Source organism: Pseudonaja textilis, chromosome 2 (genome assembly GCF_049901715.1).
Source record: "Pseudonaja textilis isolate UNSWEBS1 chromosome 2, rPseTex1.2, whole genome shotgun sequence".
Lineage (NCBI taxonomy): Eukaryota > Metazoa > Chordata > Lepidosauria > Squamata > Elapidae > Pseudonaja > Pseudonaja textilis.
The window spans coordinates 136,338,999-136,359,811 of record NC_141991.1 but is presented as its reverse complement, the minus strand read 5'-3'; the positions used below and the strand labels follow the sequence as shown (position 1 = coordinate 136,359,811).

Here is a 20,813-nt window from a genome sequence, read left to right as displayed (position 1 = left end):
AAAAACGTTCAGGGAGCAGCCAGAATCATTCAAGTAATTCTAGTTTACCCACTTTGAATCAAGGGGTAGATTTTCAAGGTTATCGGCAAAAGCCAAACAAAGTATAAAAACATATTTTATAGCCAGAGTGGAAAGTTGTGTGAATGATGGCAGTTGGAACTCAAGATGAATCAGTATAGAGTCAAGTTTTGTTTGCTTATAATACTGCTGTGTATATTGTATATATTTCCTTATTGCCCTTTGCTATATCTCTTTTTTAATGTGCTTTAAAAATGCTATTTTTATTGGGTCAGTCAATCCCTAGTAAGGACTACCTGATTAGAGAATTCCTGCTTTGTAAGGAGGATGTAAATTAAGCCTCAAGGATGTAAATTCCTATATGTCCTTTTCTATGGGAGTGGGGGTGTCAATCTGTCAGAAATTATTGTACTATATTAATTTATTTGATTCTTTTTGTTAGTTTTTATTGTTTTAAATGTGGTTTTATATTCTGTAAGCTGCCTTGAGTCGCCATGGGCGAATAGGTGGCAATATAAATGCAATCAATCAATCAATCATAAATAACATATAAAAGGTAATAATCTATGTTTCCTTTTCAGGAATGTGCCTTTAATCATTTTACATCACGAAGAGTATTGTGGCTGAGCTCCTTTCCAGTTCTCTTATTTCTGAATCAATTATAAAGCAATTCCATCTGCTGTTTTTAATCGACTAAATATAAGAGTGATATAATTTTGTGGCTCTTCCTCTTGGGACATCTGCTGGAGGTCAGGGACTCACTGCAACCTGCTGGCTTTATAAGCCATTGTTCAATTGTTGGTGCTTTGGCAGTGAGTTTTCCACCAGAGTGACCGAAATGGATACTTTTGTCTTTGTGAAAAAGGCTTAAATCAGCAGAATTTGCTGACAAAAAGAGATAAAGAAATAGAGACGTTAGCGAGAGAGAAAACATTTTGGAGACACACACACACACACACACATATATTGGCCTATTTACATGGACATTTGCTTACAAGTGGGAATTAGGTTGAAATAGGTACTGATGTAACGTCATCCTTCTCCAGCCTACTGCCCTCTGGGTATATGAGATCACATTCACAATATCCACTTGTTATTTGGACAGGGAAAATAGGGGGAATAGTGTTTCCACAGTTTGAGACCGACCTTCCTTCCTTACTTCCTCCCACCCTCCCTCCCTCCTTCCCCAAGAGGCATCTCTGACTATCCACTTTTGGAAATGGGATGCAGAATTAGATGATCTGGTTTACCTTGGCTCTTCTTATGAAAAAAAAAACCCCAACATTATTGTGAAATAATGAATCCAGGCCCAATGAATAAAGGAGACTAACCATTAAAGAGAAAAGGTAGAATATTATAGGACCTGTCTGCCTTGCATTACAGATAATAGGCTTATAGAGTTACTGAATTTATAGTACAAAGGTAAGCATAAGACAATTCATCCATTTCATTGGCTATCGTCTATATGTATGTTACAATTTACTGTATAAGACAAAGATTGAATATATACCTTGCTTAAACGATCATTAGGAAGCTAACCTGTTATTTTAAATATGCTGAATGGCCATTTCCCCATGTTGAAGTTACCTGTGGTACAGTACAGTTGTGTCCTTGTCTGTGACTTGCTAATCCAGAGATAATGTGATGGGCCTTCATTTGTTACAGCTGGACACATCATACCTACCTCACAAAGCTAAAAGTGAGAGGGGCCTGAAGTCGTGCTGATCATCTCTTGATGTATGAGTAGTGTGGTAGCCCCACTTCACCAAGCAGTGTCTTTCCCAGGGAAGGGTGAGGAGCAAGGCTGGCTTTGGGTGGGGGAAGCTACTTCCTAGTCTCCAGCAGAATGCCATTCCAGAAGCTATTCCCGATGAAGAGAAAGAAACGCTTCATTTCAACTAATCTCACAGAGATGAAGAAAGATCTTCACTTTGATCTTCACTGTTGGGCAGATGACTGATTTAGACCCTGGGCACTGGGTGGAATCCATATTTTGAGCTTTCCGGAAGGAAAGACGAATGTGTTCGTTGCTGCAATATAACGTGGGTTTTGTAATCCAGAGTAAAGCATGTTGCTACAGAAGATAGCTTCAATCCGATGCAACTGCCACCTGAATTTGCTACAGTGCTGCAGTCCAAGCCTAATTTCTGGACATCACAACAAAGACAATTATTGAATAGGTTCGGACCTATTCTCACTTGTTCCACAGGATAAGACTGGGATGATAAGAGGATAAGAATTAATGGGACGAAACTACAAGGATGTGTAGGTGCAGGTGAGACATTTGGAAGAAGCTTCCTTGAAAATAAGAGCTGCCAATTGGTGGAATAGATTAGTGCATGGGGTGATTTCTTCCACTTCTCTGGAGGTTTTTAAACAGTCAAGAAGATATTCATCTATTGGGGAATGACATAGTAAATCCCCTAATGTGCAAGGGGTTGGACTTGATGACCTTTTCAACTCTCTGATTCTATTGTCTCTCAGAAAACATTACTGAAGAGGACGGAAGCATGTTTTCTGGTTCTCATCCTCCTGGCTTTATGTAAATAGAAAGTACCTCTATAAAACCACTCCTTAATGCTTATTTACATACATAGTGGACTTTTAGGTTGAGAATTGTTTTGTATGCACTGTTACTTTTCCTTCTGTTGACTTTCCTTTCCCCAACTCCAGGTACAGTTCTACTCTATGTCTCTTACAAGGAAGTGCTCATTTAATTCTCTTATTTGATTTATACTATAAGTACAGTATAAGTAATCTACCATTTTATCAGATATGAAGCAAAGACTTATAGAAAATCATTAAAAAAAATCAATATGAAGTTTGGGTGGCAAGATTGCTGAAATTTAACCCCCTAGTCAAATTTTGGGGAAAATGTCTCCAATAATCAACCAAAAGGACTACCACTAAACTTTGAAATCTTTGACTTGGTAAACTGGAACCTTAAAATAATAAGCTAATAATTTGTTACATATTAGTTATATTAGTTATATTTTAAGTGATTTTTCCCCTTGCATGAAGAGCATCATGTGATGCATTTGATTGATAAGGAACAACTTTCTGCAACTCTCTTTCAACTGGCCTGAAAGAAAGCTAGTTTATGGAGTTTATTTCTATAAACACATCACACACGTGTGCGTGCACACATGCATATGCATATGCGTGCACACACACACACACACACACACACACACAGGTTCTTAATGTAAGTCAGCCTGCCAGGATAGCAATAAGCTATCCTAACCCTGGTTGTCATGTCTGGCTATCAGATTGGTCACAGGGCAAATATTTTCATGGCACCAAATAGCTGGTGAACAGCCAATGACAGATATTTCTCATTTACTGTCCTAAAATACAAGAATATCCGAGAGGAATTTGCCAACCTGGATCAAGATTGGTCTAGACTGGTGTAGAAAACAGCAGATCCTACTGCAGGTTAAGGCTGCTTAAGGCTTGGGGGATATTCCGTGAAGGCGAAGAGCTGCCAAGGTCTTTACGGGTTGAGGTAAAGAGCAAAGCACAATCCAAGGGCTTGCTGTTATGACAACTCTAGAACAAAGGAAGGGAATAATGAGGGCGAAAAGGCATAGAAATTTGATTTGTGGGGTAATACAAATGGTAAAGAATATTGGCTTAGTCGCTGGTTCATAAAATGCCAGTAATGTTGGTTTGAAGGGGAGGAAGCTCTCCACATGCCTCTTAGGTGTCCCAAAGGTGCTTTTTTTCAAGAGGCAAATAGGCTTTCTTGTTTTTTCTTTGAAGACCTTTCCCTTCTCATCCAAGAAGCTTCTGCAGCTGTGAAGAAGCTTGTCGGATGAGAAGCGAAACGTCTTCAAAGAAAAACAAAAAAGTCCAATTGCCTCTTGGGGGGGAAAAAATCACCTTTGGAACAACCATGGCTGGGATGACCGAGAATCTCCATAGACTCTTAAGAGTTCTCAAATTCGCGACGGAATGGAAATGAAGAAGGATCATGGATTCGTCTTTGCGCCTCGCTTGGAGAGCCGCAAAGGTGGAGCGGGGGAATCCCTATCGCTCCCTCGGCCCTTCCACCGCCTCCCACCGCCCACGACAGAAGCGGGCACTAAAACAAACATCCCTCCTCCGCTTACACCCTCCATGTGCCTTCTTCGCCCTAAAGCCCCGCCCGCGCCTCTGGCCTTCTGGTCAGGGAGCCAATCGTGGCAGGCCTCGAGGGATTCCAGCCAATGGACGCACGCGGGGGCCGGCCGTCTGCGTTGGAGCCGCTTGAATCTAGACGTCCAGGCTTGGCGGCTCGTCGGCTAAGCGGCGGCCGGCTACGCAGGTGAGTCTGGCGGATCGGGAGGTTGGGGAGGAAGGGGGAGGGTTGTCTCCCTTTCATAGCCCAGCCCGGGAGTTGTGGTCGCCTCTTGTCTTTTGCCTTTTTGCGGGTCTTGCGATGAGAGGCGACGTTCCGGAGATGACAGATTAACAAAGTTGGAAGGGACCTTTATAGGTCATCTAGTCCAACCCCGCCCTCATCCCACCCGAGCAGGAGACCCTACATCATTTCTGACAGTCTCTTGAAAGCTTCCAGTGATGGCGCTTCCAGAACTTCCGAAGACAAGCTGTTCCATGGGTTGATTGCTCTGTCGGAAAATTTCTCCTTATTTCCAAGTTGAATCTTTCCTTGTTCAGTTTCCATCCGTTATTCCTTGTCTGGCCCTACAGGCGCTTTAGAAAATAGCTTGATCCCATCGTCTCTGTGGCAGTCCTTCAAATAGATCTTTTCTTCTGTCTGCTAATGTGCTTTTCGCTCCCCGGTATCTAATTCTGTCTTTTGGCTCCAGCTCTGTTCCCCTCAACCCCATCCCTGCATTTTCTTCCTGTTTTCTCTCTCTTTCCCTTCCAGATTTCCTTTCTTTTAATTCAGAAGAGGTTGAAGAGCAAAAAAGTGCCTTTCTTCCCCGTTTCTCCTCTCACTATTCCTGATATAAGTGACGGACAGGAGGGAACCTCTCTCAGTACAGGTTAGTCCCCGACTTACGGCAGTTCATTTAGTGATCAAAGTTACAACGGGCACTGAAAAAAGTGACTTACGACCATTTTTCACACTTAATTAGCACTGTTGCAATATCCAACCATGATACTGATCAAAATTAGGTGATCAAAGTTCAGACACTTTGCAACAGATTCCTACTTATGACAGTCAGAGCATCCTGGGATCATGTGATCACCTTTTACGACCTGATGAGCAAAGTCAATGGGAAAGCTAGGTTCACTTGACAACCGTGTTACTCAGTTAATGACTGCAAGGATTCACTTAAATGTGGAAACAAAAGTCGCAAAATGGGGCAAAACTCATCTAACAAATGTCTCACTTAACAATGGAAGTTTTGGTTTCAATTGTGGTTGTAATTCCAGAGGATTGATTTTGGGGCTGGAGAGCTGGAAATTACTTGCCTCCTCCACCATTTCTGGAGATCCTTGCTGCTTTTAGCAATATCTGTCTAGTCATAAAAGAGAGAGAGAGTGCAAAAGATTCTCAGGGATTTTGTAAGAAATGTCTCTTGTGACCTGAAGATCTATCTGGATGGATATACAGAATGCAGAAAACGGAAATAATGGAGTTGGACAGGATCTTGGAAATCTCCCAGCCCAATCCCCTGCTCAAGGAGGCCCTATATCATCACTTCAGACAAGTAGAATAGAATAGAATTCTTTTATTGGCCACATGTGATTGGCCACGCGAGGAGTTTGTCTTGGTGCAAATGCTCTCAATGTACATAAAAGAAAAGATACATTCATCAAGAATCATAAGGTACAACACTTAATAATAGTCATAGGGTACAATAAGCAATCAAATCATACTAGGAAACAGTTCATATAAATCGTAAGGATACAAGCAACGAAGTTACAGTCATACAGTCACAAGTGGGAGGGAATGGGTGATAAGGAGTGATGAAAAGATTATTAGTGATAGTAGTGTACACTTTGTAAACAGTTGAACAGTGTTGAGGGAATTATTTGTTTAGCAGAGTGATGGCTTTCGGGAAAAAACTGTCCTTGTGTCTAGTTGTCCTGCTGTGCTGTGCTCTATACGGTCGTTTTGAGGGAAGGAGTTGAAACAGTTTATGTCCGGGATGTGAGGGGTCCGTAAATATTTTCACAGCCCTCTTTTTGACTCGTGCAGTATACAGGTCCTCGATGAAAGGCAGGTGGGTAGTAATTGTTTTTTCTGCAGTCCTAATTATCCTCTGAAGTCTGTGACTGTCCTGCTGGGTTGCAGAACCAAAACAGACAGTTATAGAGGTACAGATGACAGACTCAATAATTCCTCTGTAGAACTGTATCAGCAGCTCCTTGGGCAGTTTGAGCTTTCTGAATTGGTGCAGAAAGAACATTCTTTGTTGTGCTTTTTTGACGACATTTTTTGATGTTAGGTGTCCATTTTAGGTCATGTAATATAGTAGAACCTAGAAATTTGAAGGTCTCCACTGTTGATACTGTGTTGTCTAGTATTGTAAGAGGTGGTAGTATGGGAGGGTTTCTTCTTAAGTCTACCACCATTTCTACGGTTTTGAGTGTGTTCAGTTCCAGATTGCTCCGGTTACACCACGAGGCAAGTTGTATAACCTCCTGTCTGTATGCTGATTCATCGTTGTCTCGAATGAGACCAATCACTGTTGTGTCATCTGCAGTAGCTGTCCAGTCTCTTCTTAAAACAGTGATGAAACACCCACAACTTCTGAAGGCCAGCTGTTCCACCTGTTAATTGTTCTCACTCTTAGGAAGTTTCTCCTTAATTCCAGGTTGCTTCTCTCCTTGATTAGTTTCCATCCATTGTTTCTTTCCTGCTTTTTGATGCTTTGAAAAATAGGTTGACCCCCTCTTCTTTGTGGCAGCCCCTCAAATATTGGACCATTGCTATCATGTCATCCCTAGTCCTTCTTTTCTCTAGAGTAGCCATACCCAGTTCCTGTAACCGTTCTTCATATGTTTTAGCCTCCAGGCCCTTAATCATCTTCGTTGCTCTTCTCTGCATTTTTTCCAAAGTCTCAACATTATGTTTTTCATACTGTGATGACCAAAACTGGGTGCAGACGGGGGTCTTACAAAGGTTTTATAAAGCGGTACTGATACTTCACATGATCTTGACTGTCCCGCTGTTTATGAAACCAAGGATTGTATTAACTTTTTGGGCTGCTGCTGCACGCTGCTTGCTCATATTTAAATGATTGTCCATTAGGACTTCAAGTTCCTCTCAGTTACTACTTTCAATCTGTACTTGTACATTTGGTTTTTCCTGCCTAGATGTAAAAACCTTATTTTTCTCTACAATAAATTAAATTTTGTTAGATAGGGCCAGTGTTCAAGTCTGTCAAGGTCCATTTGGATCCTGAGCCTGTCATCTGGGGTGTTGGCTATTCCTGCCAGTTTAGTATTATCTGCAAATTTACCTTCTGTTCCCTCATCTAAGTTGTTTATGAAGATATTGAAGAGTACCAGACCTAAGATGACTGAGTACTTACTCTTCAATATTAATATTAATCAATATTGAGAATATTGATTAGAATATTTAATTTTAATTTTTTAAATAATTTTAATAACTTAACATCAAGAATATTAATCATTATTAAGAATTTAATAGTGACTATCAGTTTATGGAGGTAGAAATGGACTTGTGTACATTCCAAAGTGGTGCTAATTTGCTGATCCTGACAGGGGAAATTGTGATAATGCAGATAGAAAAATACTTAGAACAAGTTCCTGAATGGATTATACGTGGAACTTTGTTTATATGGCAATTAAAAGGGGAGGAGAAAACATGCACAAGGAAGTTCAAATTTTGCCAAGTTAAATACAATTGTGCAAATTTTGCAAAGTAAACATATGTGTCTCTATTTAACCTACCTTTGTCTTACTCTCCTACTGCTGGAAAGGCGGACAGTTTTAAAGTACACGTGGGGCATGCAGGATACACACAATTGTGCATGACATCATCAGATGCACGCCTAAAGAGTTCTCCTCCTTTTCCTATATCAAAACTCAGGGTCAAGTTAAATGCATTGAGATTCGCGACTGCTAAAATGAAGGGCTTCTTTATACTTTGGAAAAGTATTGTGGCTTTGAAAAAAGTCTAGGCAGGTTCATAAACAGTAGGGCTATTCATGACCACTAGTCTTGGTGACAATCAACGCCATGGGAGGTACCATAGCTTAAATACTAATTGTAGTGAAACAATAATGGAAGATAGCCGTGTCTCATATTTTGCTTGACAATGTCCATGATGTATCTGGTTGGTTACAGTGAAATCTGGACAAAATTGGCTGATCCAGCAGGGTTGTTCTTATGAGTTATACTCATACCTGTATATCTTCATCTTAAATTAGACATGCATCCTTTTTTGAATTCCATTTCACTGTTTTGTGCATGGAGTAATTAGACTCACTGATATTCCCCCACAAGAAATAATTCATCACCCCTACAGAGATTTAAGACTAAGGTTCTTATATATATACCCAGAAGGATTGCAGAAGACGCTTTTTGGGAACAAGTTACATTTACTAGGCAGGCAAGAATTAACAATGGTAGATTAAAAATAAATAAATGTAAGAAAACCAAGATTGTCAGCCAACTGTCATCCTGTCCTTCAGTGTCTGTTAGCGATCTCTCCCCTTTTCCGAAGCTGCTTTTGGGGAGCTGTGTTTTCGTAGGATTTGTAGTAGAAAAATCTCCCAGCATTCAGGAAACAGTCGTCCTGCTGCCTGATTGTAAACGGTACGTGCTCTTCCCCCCCAGACAGAAATTGGCTGCATTGATGGCGAAATTTAATTTCAGTGCTGATTTCACATAGTGCTCAGTACTATCCCTGAGACAATGGAATCGGGTAGGGTGGTTGGTTTGTTGGTTTTTGTATCTTCCAGTCAGTGTTGTTTCCTGGAGACTGGCTGGACAAGTCCCTGGCATTATTTTCAGAAGTTGCTCTTGCCCTCCTTCCTAGAGAGCAAATGGCTCAAAGTCTCCTATCTGACTTTCGTGCCTAAGCAGCATAGAACACACACAATCTCCCAGTTTCTAGCCTGGTGCCTTTAACCACTGTGCCAATGTAGTTTAGGGGACCCAAAACAGTTTGTATAACAAGCACATGCAAGGGATATTGATGGAGGAGAGCTTTTGAGGAAAGGCAGAGCGGTGATGGCCGGTGGCTACTATAGCTACTTCCAGTGTCTTCTACTCGGGACGGGTCACATTCCACCGCTTGGATATTCTAGTCTTGACCCCAGATATCAATGAGGGGAATGGATCTCATTGGAGCTTGTTTTACTACTTTCTCTGCCCTGCTTTTCCCAGGTATCTAGTCAATTGTTGGTCCTCTTCTCTATCTAGAGGAGGCTGTGGTGATATTTATTTATTGAATACCTTGCCTCTCATGGAGAAATGAAAACAGTGAATATAGTGCTCTCTCTTCCTATTTGTCCCCACTGTAAACAGCCCTGTGAAGTCACTTGGCAGAGAGAGAACACAGCCGGTCCAAAGTTCACACTGGGATTCCCCAGTCCAACTTCACAGCCATTTAGATTACCCAGTTAATCCACTGCCTGTTCCCAATTATGATCTCATCCTGATCTTCCAGCCTAGCCTCAGATGGTGCCCTTTGTTCTTTATTTATGTCTTCTTTGTTCTTTCTTATTTTCTTTCTTTCTTATTTGCATGCATATACTTGCCCATCTCATATGTATGACTCTGGGGTGGTTTACAAATAATTAAAGCCAACATAAAAACAACAGCAAAACAAAAAAAATCATTTAAAGAACAAGAAAAACAAAAGGAAGAAAACAACAGTATAGAAAACATGTACATATAATATTAAAACCATCATAAAGTTGAATGAGATTCACAGCTGGCATAATCGTGTTTAACAGTTAACATTCTACTTCTGGGCTGACTCTGCCATATTCCCTGGTCTCCTTGCCCATTGGCCAAAACATGTTTTTAGAGTCTTTTGAAAGGCCAGAGGTTAGTTGGGGTGGGTTATCTTCATAAGACTCACTGAAGACTGGCCCCTTGTTCTAACTAACACAAAGGACTGTTTTCTTGGAGAATCTCTCTCCACCCCCTGCAAATAAGGGCTTTAAGAAAGATTCCTTAGCACCAAAATAAGTTGAAGGATTAGCACCCCCCTTTCAAGAGGGTTGTCTTGGTAAAACTAACCCAAATGATGAAGGCATAGCTCTCTGTCTCCAGGGCCACCAGCTTTCTGGCAATGAAAACCAGCTCATTCTCTAGCCTAAGAAAGGGCATCAACAGGAGGTGTCAATCATACCTCAATCATGGGGATGAGCAGGCAGGGTTTTTGGGGCCCAGGAGGAAATGTGAGGGCCAAATGTTTACCAATCCCCTAGAAGACAATATTTGGGGAATTGGCCTTCGATCCCACTTCCAGTCCACATAACTGCCTTCCTTTGATATTTAAGATGCAGTTCATGGGGGCTTCCAAATCTCAGATCTAGCTTGTCTGAGCCAACAATGGGCTGGGCATTTCTGACTGCCTTCGAACAGAGACCAACTCAAGGCTGCCTCAAGGCAGGGGAAGCGGCAGTTTCTTTCTTGTAAAACCAGGAAGGGTGCTGAGCCAAAAGGAAGTGAAGCCCTCACCTCCTTTGGCGTTTGCCCTTATTGTTTCCCTAGGATTGAGAGCGACTGGCTCAAGGTTACCATCTGGTTTAGCATCCAAGAGGGGACTAAACTCATGATCTCTCAGTTCCCAGACAATTTCTAATATGATGGATGGCACTATCTTGGGCTTGCCTTTAATTTGTCCCCACAGCTCTACTTGTGTCGCTGCATTAAGGATTAGGCAGTTAACTCTGTAAACCTTTTAGCACCAGAGGGGTTAAAGAGCAAATATTTTAATCCGATTAGGAAGAAATGGAATTGGATTTTAATTACTACATTTGCCTTCTGCCCTGCTACCTACAAAATAGCTTGATGCCATGAGATCTCTTTCACCCAACCTACTCTCCCGATTACAGGCTTGGCTGGTAGAGCAGCAAACAGCACAGGTGTGTATAGTATATTTGGCGGTCAATACTGATGCAGAAATAGATGATATAGATCAGTGGTGGGATTCAAACTTTTTTACTACCGGTTCTGCGGGCGTGACTTGCTGGGCATGGCAGGGGAAGGAGACTGTAAAATCTCCAGTCAGAGGCGGTATTTGCTGGTTCTCCGAACTACTCAAAATTTCTGCTACTGGTTCTCCAGAACTAGTCAGAACCTGCTGAATACCACCTCTGATATAGATATAAGAGATAGAGATAGAAATCATAGTCCCTCACTGTGAGATATTTCTATCTAGATTTTTTTAAAAACAGTTATGCTAAGGCAATTTAAAGAAAATGAAACCTTTTGCAAACAAAACGTTGCAGGCAGAGGTGTGGTATTAATCGTTGTGAACTTTCTATCCAGCAGACCAAACCAGGTAAGATATCTCTTATTTGAAGGAGAAGACATATTCATCCGTGTCTTCTTAGATGAGGAAATTGCATCCTCAAATATATTATTTTTGGTTAGGTAGCTGGAATTGCAATCAACACATCCAAAGAGCACCAGGTTGAGGAAAGTTGGGGAATTAGACTGCAGTCTTCTACAGTCTCTGGTCCAGGATAGATAATTTTTGTTCGCATTCGTTTCTTTCTAAGAGTTTGCCGTTGGGGTCCAAGAAGAACCTGGGATATATCCACAGCCTGTAGAGGTGTTAAAACTGGGCAGATGTGGTGACCTAATCATAACCTGAAGCTTTCAAGAAGAGACTGGACTGCCGTCTGCCAGAAATGGTGTTGGGTCTCCTGTTTGGCCGGGGGGGAGGGGTTGGACTAGATGACCTACAGGGTCCCTTCCAGATCTGTCATTCTGTTAACTTTATGTTATAGATTTTGGAACACCATATAACAATCCGTACATCTCCACATTAGATGTGTGTGTACTTCCCACCCAATTTGCTTGATGCCAGTAGTGATTGTAATAAAATGTGTATAGGATTCCACAGCTGACCTTGGGTGTAACAATAATGTTGGCAGTCAACAGAGGCTTCTTCCTCTTCATTCTGCTTTCTTCCCACTACAGATTATGTGACGCATCCTCATTTGCAGTTTTCATCCCCTGGCATGGGTGTATCAGGCTCCAGGACTTCCTTTTTGGCTTTCCTCCTAGGCCTCATTTCTGGCTTTTTTAGCATCTTCTACCTTGTGCAAAACCTGACATGGGAAGGATCCCTACGTCTTGACCTCCAGATGCTGCATGACTCCAAGGATCTAGAAAGCATGTTGGCTAAATCAGCTCTTGCACACTTACACCAAGCAGGTAAGAACAGAACAGGTCCAGCAGAAACCTCAGGATTGCCATAACAGTCATAAGGACTAGGAAATAGAGTGTCATGCTCCTGTTGGAGTCTGAATCCGAGGAGAAAGCCAAACAGCTGACAGGGAGTGGGAGAGTGGCTCCGTTGGCTTTGGAGGAAACTGGGGAAGGGCAGAGCAGGGGACAGGAAGAACAAGGGAGAGGGAATTCAAAGGAAGATCCAGGCCCACCTCCTCTTCATCCTAAGGTACACAGGCAAGAATGGACAAGAGAGCAACGTGGGTTGCGTGGCTTACGGGGGAGGAAAGGGCCCTGATTCCCTTCATTAGCTGCAGCTGGGAACACAGTTTATAAAAAAAGGCTTGACGTATTGTAGTGTGCTGTCTTGTGCATTGATTGCTGGGCAATTTCACTTCATATTAGTTACTGGTAGTTGGGGAAGCTTTTTTGCCCTGTCACACTTACCAAATTAAATATGGAGTGTGAGTCCCCAGTTTAATCCTTTGTCCAACTTTAAATGCTCCATTTGGTCCTGTCAAAAGGGTTACAGTCAAGCAGATTGTGCTGGCTGATGATCTGGATATTGCTAATAATTCTTGTCTGGGAACATCATGGAATGTTCTGCTACTGAGATGTACAGTGTGTCCCTCAGTCAGCTAGTCTCAGCTGCAAGCAACAATTTCACCTTGCAGCCCATGAACGAGATAGCTGCAGTAAACGATATAATTGTGCATACAGTATTGTTGTTGCGACATTTGTGGTCACAGAATCTGAGAATCCTGAAGTGGGATTTTGTGGCCTGGGCTTTAGGAGCACCTGCTGATGTAACCGTTGAACATCTGTGGTCTAAGAACAAGTTAAACATGTAATCAATACCGGTAGTCCTTGGCGTACGACCACAATTGAGCCCAAAATTTCTGTTGCTAAGGAAGACATTTGTTAAGGGAGTTTCGTCTCATTTTTACGACCTTTCTTGCCACAGTTTGTTAAGTGAATCACTGCAGTTGTTAAGTTAGGGACACGGTTGCTAAGTGAATCTGGCTTCCCCATTGACTTTGCTTGTCAGAAGTTCACAGAAAGTGATCACATGACCTCAGGACACTGCAACCATCATAAATATGAACCACTGTCAGCCGCCTGAATTTTGATCATGTGACTATGGGGATGCTGCAACAGGTGTGGAAAAAAGGGTCCTAAGTGTCAGCCTCCAAGAATCCTTCTGCTTATCTTTCCGGCTGCCATAGAAAGCGGGGGAGGGAAGTATAATTGGACTTTGTGAGGGGAAGAGTGCTGGAGGTTTAAGTTGGTGAAATGTAAATGTTGGGATGTTTCCTTGACTATGCTTACTTGCTTACTGCACAGATGGGGCCCTTTATCTGTCTACGCCAAGGTCAGCCATCTTGGCATATCAGATGTGTGAAACGCCACCTGAAGATGCCCCACATGACATTTATACACATCTCAGATTGGATGGCCAGTTTGAACTATTGGGGGTGGAAACATGGGATAACTTTCTATGTGTGATTTTCGCGCCGATTGCCTCAGATCTTGTACTGTATTTCTTCTGACGCTACCATTTCAATTTTCAGTAAAAGTCCTTTTCTCTATAACAATGGAGTCTAAAGTTTTCTTTCTTGGATTTTGACCGGAGCTTCACCCGACACTCAGTCACTTTTCCCCACTGCTGTTGTATCTTTGAACGGTGACTAAATGAGCTGTTGTAAGTCGAGGACTTACCTGTACGTAGTATATGTAAATTTTAGGTTCTTAAGATGACCAATCGTTGGGGGAAAAAAATGGTAACTCTTTGGGTTCCCTCTTCCTCAGGTGAGGAGAGCAGTGTGGCAGATGAACTGTATGACAAGGTGCGGATTCTGTGCTGGGTGATGACAGGGCCCCAAAACTTGGAGAGGAAAGCCTACCACGTCAAGGCCACTTGGACCCGTCATTGCAACGTGGTGGTTTTCATGAGTTCAGTGGAGGACAAAGACTTCCCCACTGTAGGACTGGGTACCAAGGAAGGCAGGGACCAGCTCTACTGGAAAACCATCAAGGCTTTCCATTATGTGCATGCGCATCACTTGGAACAGGCCGACTGGTTCCTCAAAGCAGACGACGATACCTTCGTGGTGCTCGAAAACCTCCGGTGGCTGCTCTCCAACTACTCCTCCAGCAGGCCCATCTATTTTGGGAGGCGCTTCCGGCCCTTTGCCAAGCAAGGCTATATGAGTGGGGGTGGGGGCTACGTCCTGAGCAAGGAGGCCCTGCGTCGTTTCGTTGCGGGCTTTGCCACCAAGGTCTGCAGCCACACGTCATCCGTGGAGGACCTGGCTCTGGGCCAGTGCATGGAGAAGATGGGCGTGGAGGCCGGAGACTCCCGAGACACGAGAAAGCGGGAGACCTTCCACCCTTTTGTGCCTGAGCAGCACTTGACAGGGAAGGTCTCAAAAAGCTCCTGGTACTGGTCTTATTCCTATTATCCTGTTGTGGAGGTAGGTGGCACACTAAGCTTTCTCCTGCAATAGTTTACAATTTACAAAGTCTGCATTACTATTGCTATTCACCTTCTCATCACTCCTTATCACCCAACTCCTCCCACTTGTGACTGTATGACTGTAACTTTGTCGCTTGTATCCTTACGATTTATATGGACTGTTTCCTAGTATGATTTGATTGCTTATTGTACCCTATTGACTATCATTAAGTGTTGTACCTTATGATTCTTGATGAATGTATCTTTTCTTTTATGTACACTTAGAGCATTTGCACCAAGACAAATTCCTTGCATGTCCATTCCCACTTGGCCAATAAAGAATTCTATTCTAGTCTATTCTAGTCTATTCTAGTCTAGTCCTATTCTATTCTATTCTATTCTATTCTATTCTATTCTATTCTATTCTATTCTATTCTATTCTATTCTATTCTATTCTATTCTAGTGAAAACAGTTTCCTTTAGGGCTTTCTGTCAAGAATTTTCTTCAGTGCTGCTCAAAAGCGGAATGGAACAACTTGCCATGGCTAACCCAACACGGGACAATTCACCATGGCCAATTCTCCATGGGACAACTCACCAGGGGAAAAAAAAAAGTCACACTAATATTGAAGGAATAGTGGAATAGAATCAGTACAGAAAGGATGCCCAAGGAGGGACACAATAAGATGTGAATGACAAAAAATTAAAATGTTTTGTTAACTATTTTAAACAATTACACTGAATTGTTGAATTGTCCTGTGGCAAGTTAGTTGTCCTGTGGCAAATTGTCCTGAGTTGGCCATGGAGAGTTGACTGCAGTGAGTTGACTATAGCGCGTTAGCTGTGGCAAGTTGTCATAGAACCTACTCAGAGGTGCCTGAGGTTGAATCTGAGATCTCTTGGATGTGGATACCTATGGCAGACGCTTTTGCCTCTCCTAGGGCCCCTGTAAGTTGCTGGACGTAGCTGTACAATACAGACTGGAAATAATGGACATGGAACTGCTACAAATCCCCATTTTTCTAACCATGAGACTGTGCTGCTGAGACCAATGGGGTTAAATATACAGCCACAATTGGAAGACCACGGGTTCTTCAACAGCTTCACTGCTTACCTCTAAGTCAACCATTTCTATGCTTCCGGCATGGTCATAAGGTTTTCTTGGCAACAATAGAGATGCCTCTCCAGCTGTTGGCAGGTCTGTTGTGGGCGGGATACGTTTCTGTCTCTGTGTAGGGTGGCCAGATGAAGGAGAAGGCTAGACTTACGTACTCTTGTACTTGTCTAGAAAAAGAATTTTTCAGCAGGTAGCTTTACCCTACAAACCTTTTTTTTTTCCCTCAAGGGGATAGGAGAAAGAGTAATGCTCCTTTCCTCTTGCATTTGCTTCATTCGCAGCTGTCATTTGAGGTTTGGCAATGATGTTGCCTCGGGAAGCTGGTAGACCTAGGAGACACTTGATGCCACCCAGAGCCATGGGATGGGAATAGGGTACACTGGAGGAGCAAAAGGGGAGCTGTCTAAGTGGACAAATGTGAAACATGGATGGATAACCCTGTCTGACTGAAGATTAATCTGAAGTGAGGGATCGGAGGGCAAAGATGCCAGAAATATGTTTAACCTTAGTAAGGGAATTGGGATTCAGTGACCCTAGAGGATTAAGTGATTAATTGGAGATTAGCTAATGCTTGCTGTGAGCTGAAGTGGAAAGAAGCCAACTGTAATTGCTCTGTACTATTGACTGTATGTATGCATGCATGTATGTGGGCATGAATGAGAGTTTTTTTAAAAAATGCTTTTGTAATATCAGAATAAGGAACTTGTGGTTCTTCAATATCTCAGGGCCACTAGGCCCAAACCAGCAAGACTTTCCATGAAGGCCGATATCTAAGTCTTAGGTTCCTCACTCTTATTTGTATTCTTCTTAACAAAATAGTTTCTTGTGACTTTTTTTTTTTTTAACAAACAGAATCAAGAGCTTGCCAGGCTTCCCAGCAGGGTCTCATCCAGTGGTGGGATTCAAATTTTTTTACTCCAGTTCTATGGACGTGGCTTGGTGGCATGACATGGCTTGGTGGGAGAGGCAGGGGAAGGATACTGTAAAATCCCATTCCCTCCCCACCCCACTAACCTGCTTTCCAGCTCCGTTCTCCTGTGCAGGGCAACCAAAGAAGAGCCAGCCAATCAGCTGGGACTCGGGAGGCAGAGAATAGATGGGGGCGGGGCCAGTCAGAGGTGGTGTTTGCCGGTTCTCCAAACTATTCAAAATTTCCGCTACCAATTCTCCAGAACTGGTCAGAACCTGCTGAATACCACCTCTGGTCCCATCCTACTTCAGATTGCAGAAATCTCATCAGATCTCAGTTTTCTGTCCTGGGATCTTTCAAAAACTTGTAGGACATTGCTGAAATTATTCGTGCAGGAGTGTCAAAGTAGTCCTGAAATGGAGTGGCCCATAATTTCTCAGTTCCACTGATTCAGGAACCATATTTTGCCCACCCTGCCCATTTATGCCTGATCATTTGAGAAGCAACCACGTTCATATGAACAGGTCATCTAATATAAAGATTTGGGGAATAGAGATTTGGAATAACGGAGTGTCTTCTACACAGAGGTGGTATTCAGCAGGTTCTGACCAGTTCGGGAGAACCAGTAGCGGAAATTTTGAGTAGTTCAGAGAACCAGCAAATGTTACCTCTGACTGGAGATTTTATAGTATCCTTCCCCTGCCACGCCCACCAAGCCACGCCCACAAAACCGGTAGAAAAAAAAATTGAATCCTACCCCTGGGTCCCCAAGGTGCTTTTTCAAAAGGCAACTGGAAGCTTCATACATTCCTCAACCCAGCTTACAGTGACCACAGGTAGGTCTGTAGTCTAACCTCAGCAATTAACACACACACAACCCTTTTTTTGTGTGTTCCTTAGGGACCTCAGTGCTGCTCTGACCTGGCTGTCTCTTTCCACTATGTGAACTCGGAGTTGATGTACACCCTGGAATACCTCACCTACCACCTGCGTGCCCATGGTTACCACTACCGCTACCAGCCACCTTTGCCTGAGAATGCCAGTCACCTTCGGTCCCATCCTCCCTTGAGGAAAGACTCTAAGAGGAGCAGCAACGCCACTGAGCAGGGCAAGTTGTAAAGCACTGAGTGCAAGTTCAGAGCAAACTCATGCAGGCTACAGATGGTCGGACTCGTCAGTGACTCAATCCTGCTGGCCTGTATGGATTTTAGCATGTTTTAAAGCAGGGGTCCCCAAACTTGGCAACTTTAAGACTTGTGGACTCAGAATTCTGGGAGTTGAAGTCCACAAGTGTTAAAGTTACCAAGTGTCAGCTGTTCGACCGAGATTGAGGGGGTGAATGATAAGATATCAACTAACTCCTGTAGCTTTAGTGGAGTTTTTATTCATCTTCCACACCACAACAACACGTAACAGCGATCAAATTATGTTTAAAATCAACTCTGGGTTTCGTTGCAACTCAGAGCTGTATTTATACATGTTATACTTTGGATAACAACATAATTACTATAACCACCTTCCGTCTGGCCTCACTGCCTAACATCAGGCATCCTTAAATTAAAGAAACATGGTAACTGCACCTTTCCCCTGCTCGACGAGTCCATGTACTCTCATTTATTTCTTATCATTATTACAACATCACCCCCTTGACATTCAGCCATGAATCATTATTATTACACCACTCCTTGTCAGGAAGCCGATGTAAGTTATTTGACGAATATTCATTATAGCGTCCACATGGCAACACTAGATAAGTGAAAGAATATGGTTGTATCACATCCTGGCTGTCTCGGCTCCAGTCCGTTCTTTATTGGAGTCGTGACAGGGCAGCCCCCTCTACCAAGATTCTGCCTAGAATACAAGAACACATTAGACAAAAGGGATAATGGTGTATAGAGGTTATACATCGGCCCCTGGCTTATCGGGATGTCGGCTGTGGAATTTTTTCTTCAATCTATCTGCACACATATCCAACTCATTCACCCAGGATGCCTCTGATTCAGGATACCCTTTCCATCGTACAAGGTATTGAATAGTATGTCTTCGTATTCTAGAATCTAGTATTCTATCTATTTCAAATTGTTCTGGTTCTCTATATACTGGTTTCATAGGTATCTCGTCATTTCTAGGGATACTTGTTTTAAGTAAATTTGCATGAAAAACGGGATGAATCCGACCTAGCCATGACGGTAATTTGAGTTTAACTGTCACAGGGTTAATTACTCTTACTATATCAAAAGGGCCTAAATATTTTGGACCCAGTTTTCGGCTGTTCAATTTTAATTTGATATATTTGGTAGAAAGATACACTTGATCTCCCACCTGGAAGGGTTTAATATCCTTCCGTTTTTTGTTCGTTTGAAGTTTATATTCTCTGGAAGCTTTTTCTAATGTTTTTTGTAGGTTATTCCAACATCCTTGTATTTTTTCTACCCATTCTTTAACACCAGGTGGCTCTTCCTCTTGACAGATGAATTCCGAACTTGGGCTGAATTCCATACCATGTACTATATAAAATGGACTATACCCGGTACTGCTATGCAGGGCGTTGTTGTAAGCAATTTTAGCAAACGATAATAAATCTACCCATTCTCTTTGTTGATGTGAGATATATGATCTGAAATATCATTCGGCCATGGAAATTTTCTCTTTCTGTGGCTCCGTTTGTACTCGGGTGGTATGCCGAGCTGAGTCCTTGAGAAGACCCCATCAAAGCGAGGAACGTCCTCCAAAATCATGCCGTGAACTGCACCCCCCTATCAGATATTATTCTTCTGGGCACCCTGTGTAATCTATACACTTGTGTCACAAACATATCTGCCAATCGTTCTGCAGATGGTAGGCCTTTACAGGGGACAAAATGCGCCTGTTTTGAAAATAAGTCAATTATGGTCCATATTACCGTGTATCCCTTGCTGTTTGGCAATTCAACAATAAAATCCATGGCTATATCTTGCCATGGACGTGTTGGCTCTGATACTGTCTGCAATAGTCCCATTGGTTTGCCTACTCTAGGCTTAGATGTTGCGCATACATGGCATGTCTTTACATACTGTTTGACATCAACCCTCATTTTGGGCCACCAAAACTGACGGTGGGTTAGATGTAATGTCTTTAAAAATCTGAAATGTCCTGCCTGTTTTACATCATGACAATTTGTAAGTATTTTGTCTCTACTTGGCTGGCACGTACACTTTATTCCCTCTCCAAGCTATGCCATCTTTCAATGAACACAAATGGGATTTTTTTTTTCAGCCATGCATCTTGTGTAGTAGCGTTTCATATTGTGTCATAGGTTGTTTCCTTTAAACGAGTCACTTGACCAACATTTTTAGATGAGTTATCAACAATTAGGGGTTGAATAATAATATCAATATGTTGATTGATATTGGGGCAACCGGGACAAGGCATCCGCCATGAAATTTTGTCCTTTCGGTACATACTTTAATTTGAAATTAAATTGATTAAAGTACAGAGCCCACCTGATCTGCTTAGGAGACAATCATCTTGGTTTTTGTAATGCTTCCAAATTTCAGTGATCTGTCCACACTTCAGAAACCTCCTGTGCTCCTTCCAGGAAATGCCTCCAAGTACTCAGTACCCATTTTATGGCAAAAGACTCCTCCCATATCGCCCAGCCTCTCTCTGTAGTAGTAAACTTCCACGATGTATATGCACATGGCTGTAGTGCTCCATTTTCATTCTCCTGTAACAGGACAGCCCCTATGGCTACATCACTCGCGTCCGCCTGCACAATGTATTTCTTCGCTGAATCAGGATGATGCAAAATGGGTGCTTGAGAGAATAACGATTTTAATGTTTCAAAGGCCTGTTGACATTGGTCCAACTATTTAACTGGTTGATTTGGCTTTGGTTTTTCTGTTTGTTTCTTTGTTTTTAGCAACTCGGTTAATGGCAGTGCAATGTGGGCAAATTTAGGTATAAATTGTCAATAAAAGTTTGCAAAGCCC

At 42.5% G+C, this 20,813-nt stretch overlaps 1 protein-coding gene across 3 annotated transcripts; it reads left to right on the top strand.

The window, feature by feature from the left end:
- Positions 1–4,251: 4,251 nt before the first annotated feature.
- LOC113444845 (glycoprotein-N-acetylgalactosamine 3-beta-galactosyltransferase 1-A-like) lies at positions 4,252–20,813 on the top strand. 3 transcript variants are annotated; one of them, XM_087925424.1, is made up of 4 exons: positions 4,252–4,324; positions 12,109–12,345; positions 14,170–14,834; positions 17,743–20,813. In XM_087925424.1, exons 2-4 carry the CDS (start codon positions 12,150–12,152, stop codon positions 17,959–17,961), a joined length of 1,080 nt encoding a protein of 359 aa, XP_087781550.1. In that variant the 5' UTR covers positions 4,252–4,324; positions 12,109–12,149; the 3' UTR covers positions 17,962–20,813. The 3 variants fall into 3 exon arrangements, with proteins under 3 accessions (XP_087781550.1, XP_087781549.1, XP_087781548.1); XM_087925423.1 differs by lacking the exon at positions 4,252–4,324 and adding an exon at positions 4,892–5,009; XM_087925422.1 differs by lacking the exon at positions 4,252–4,324 and adding an exon at positions 10,926–11,045.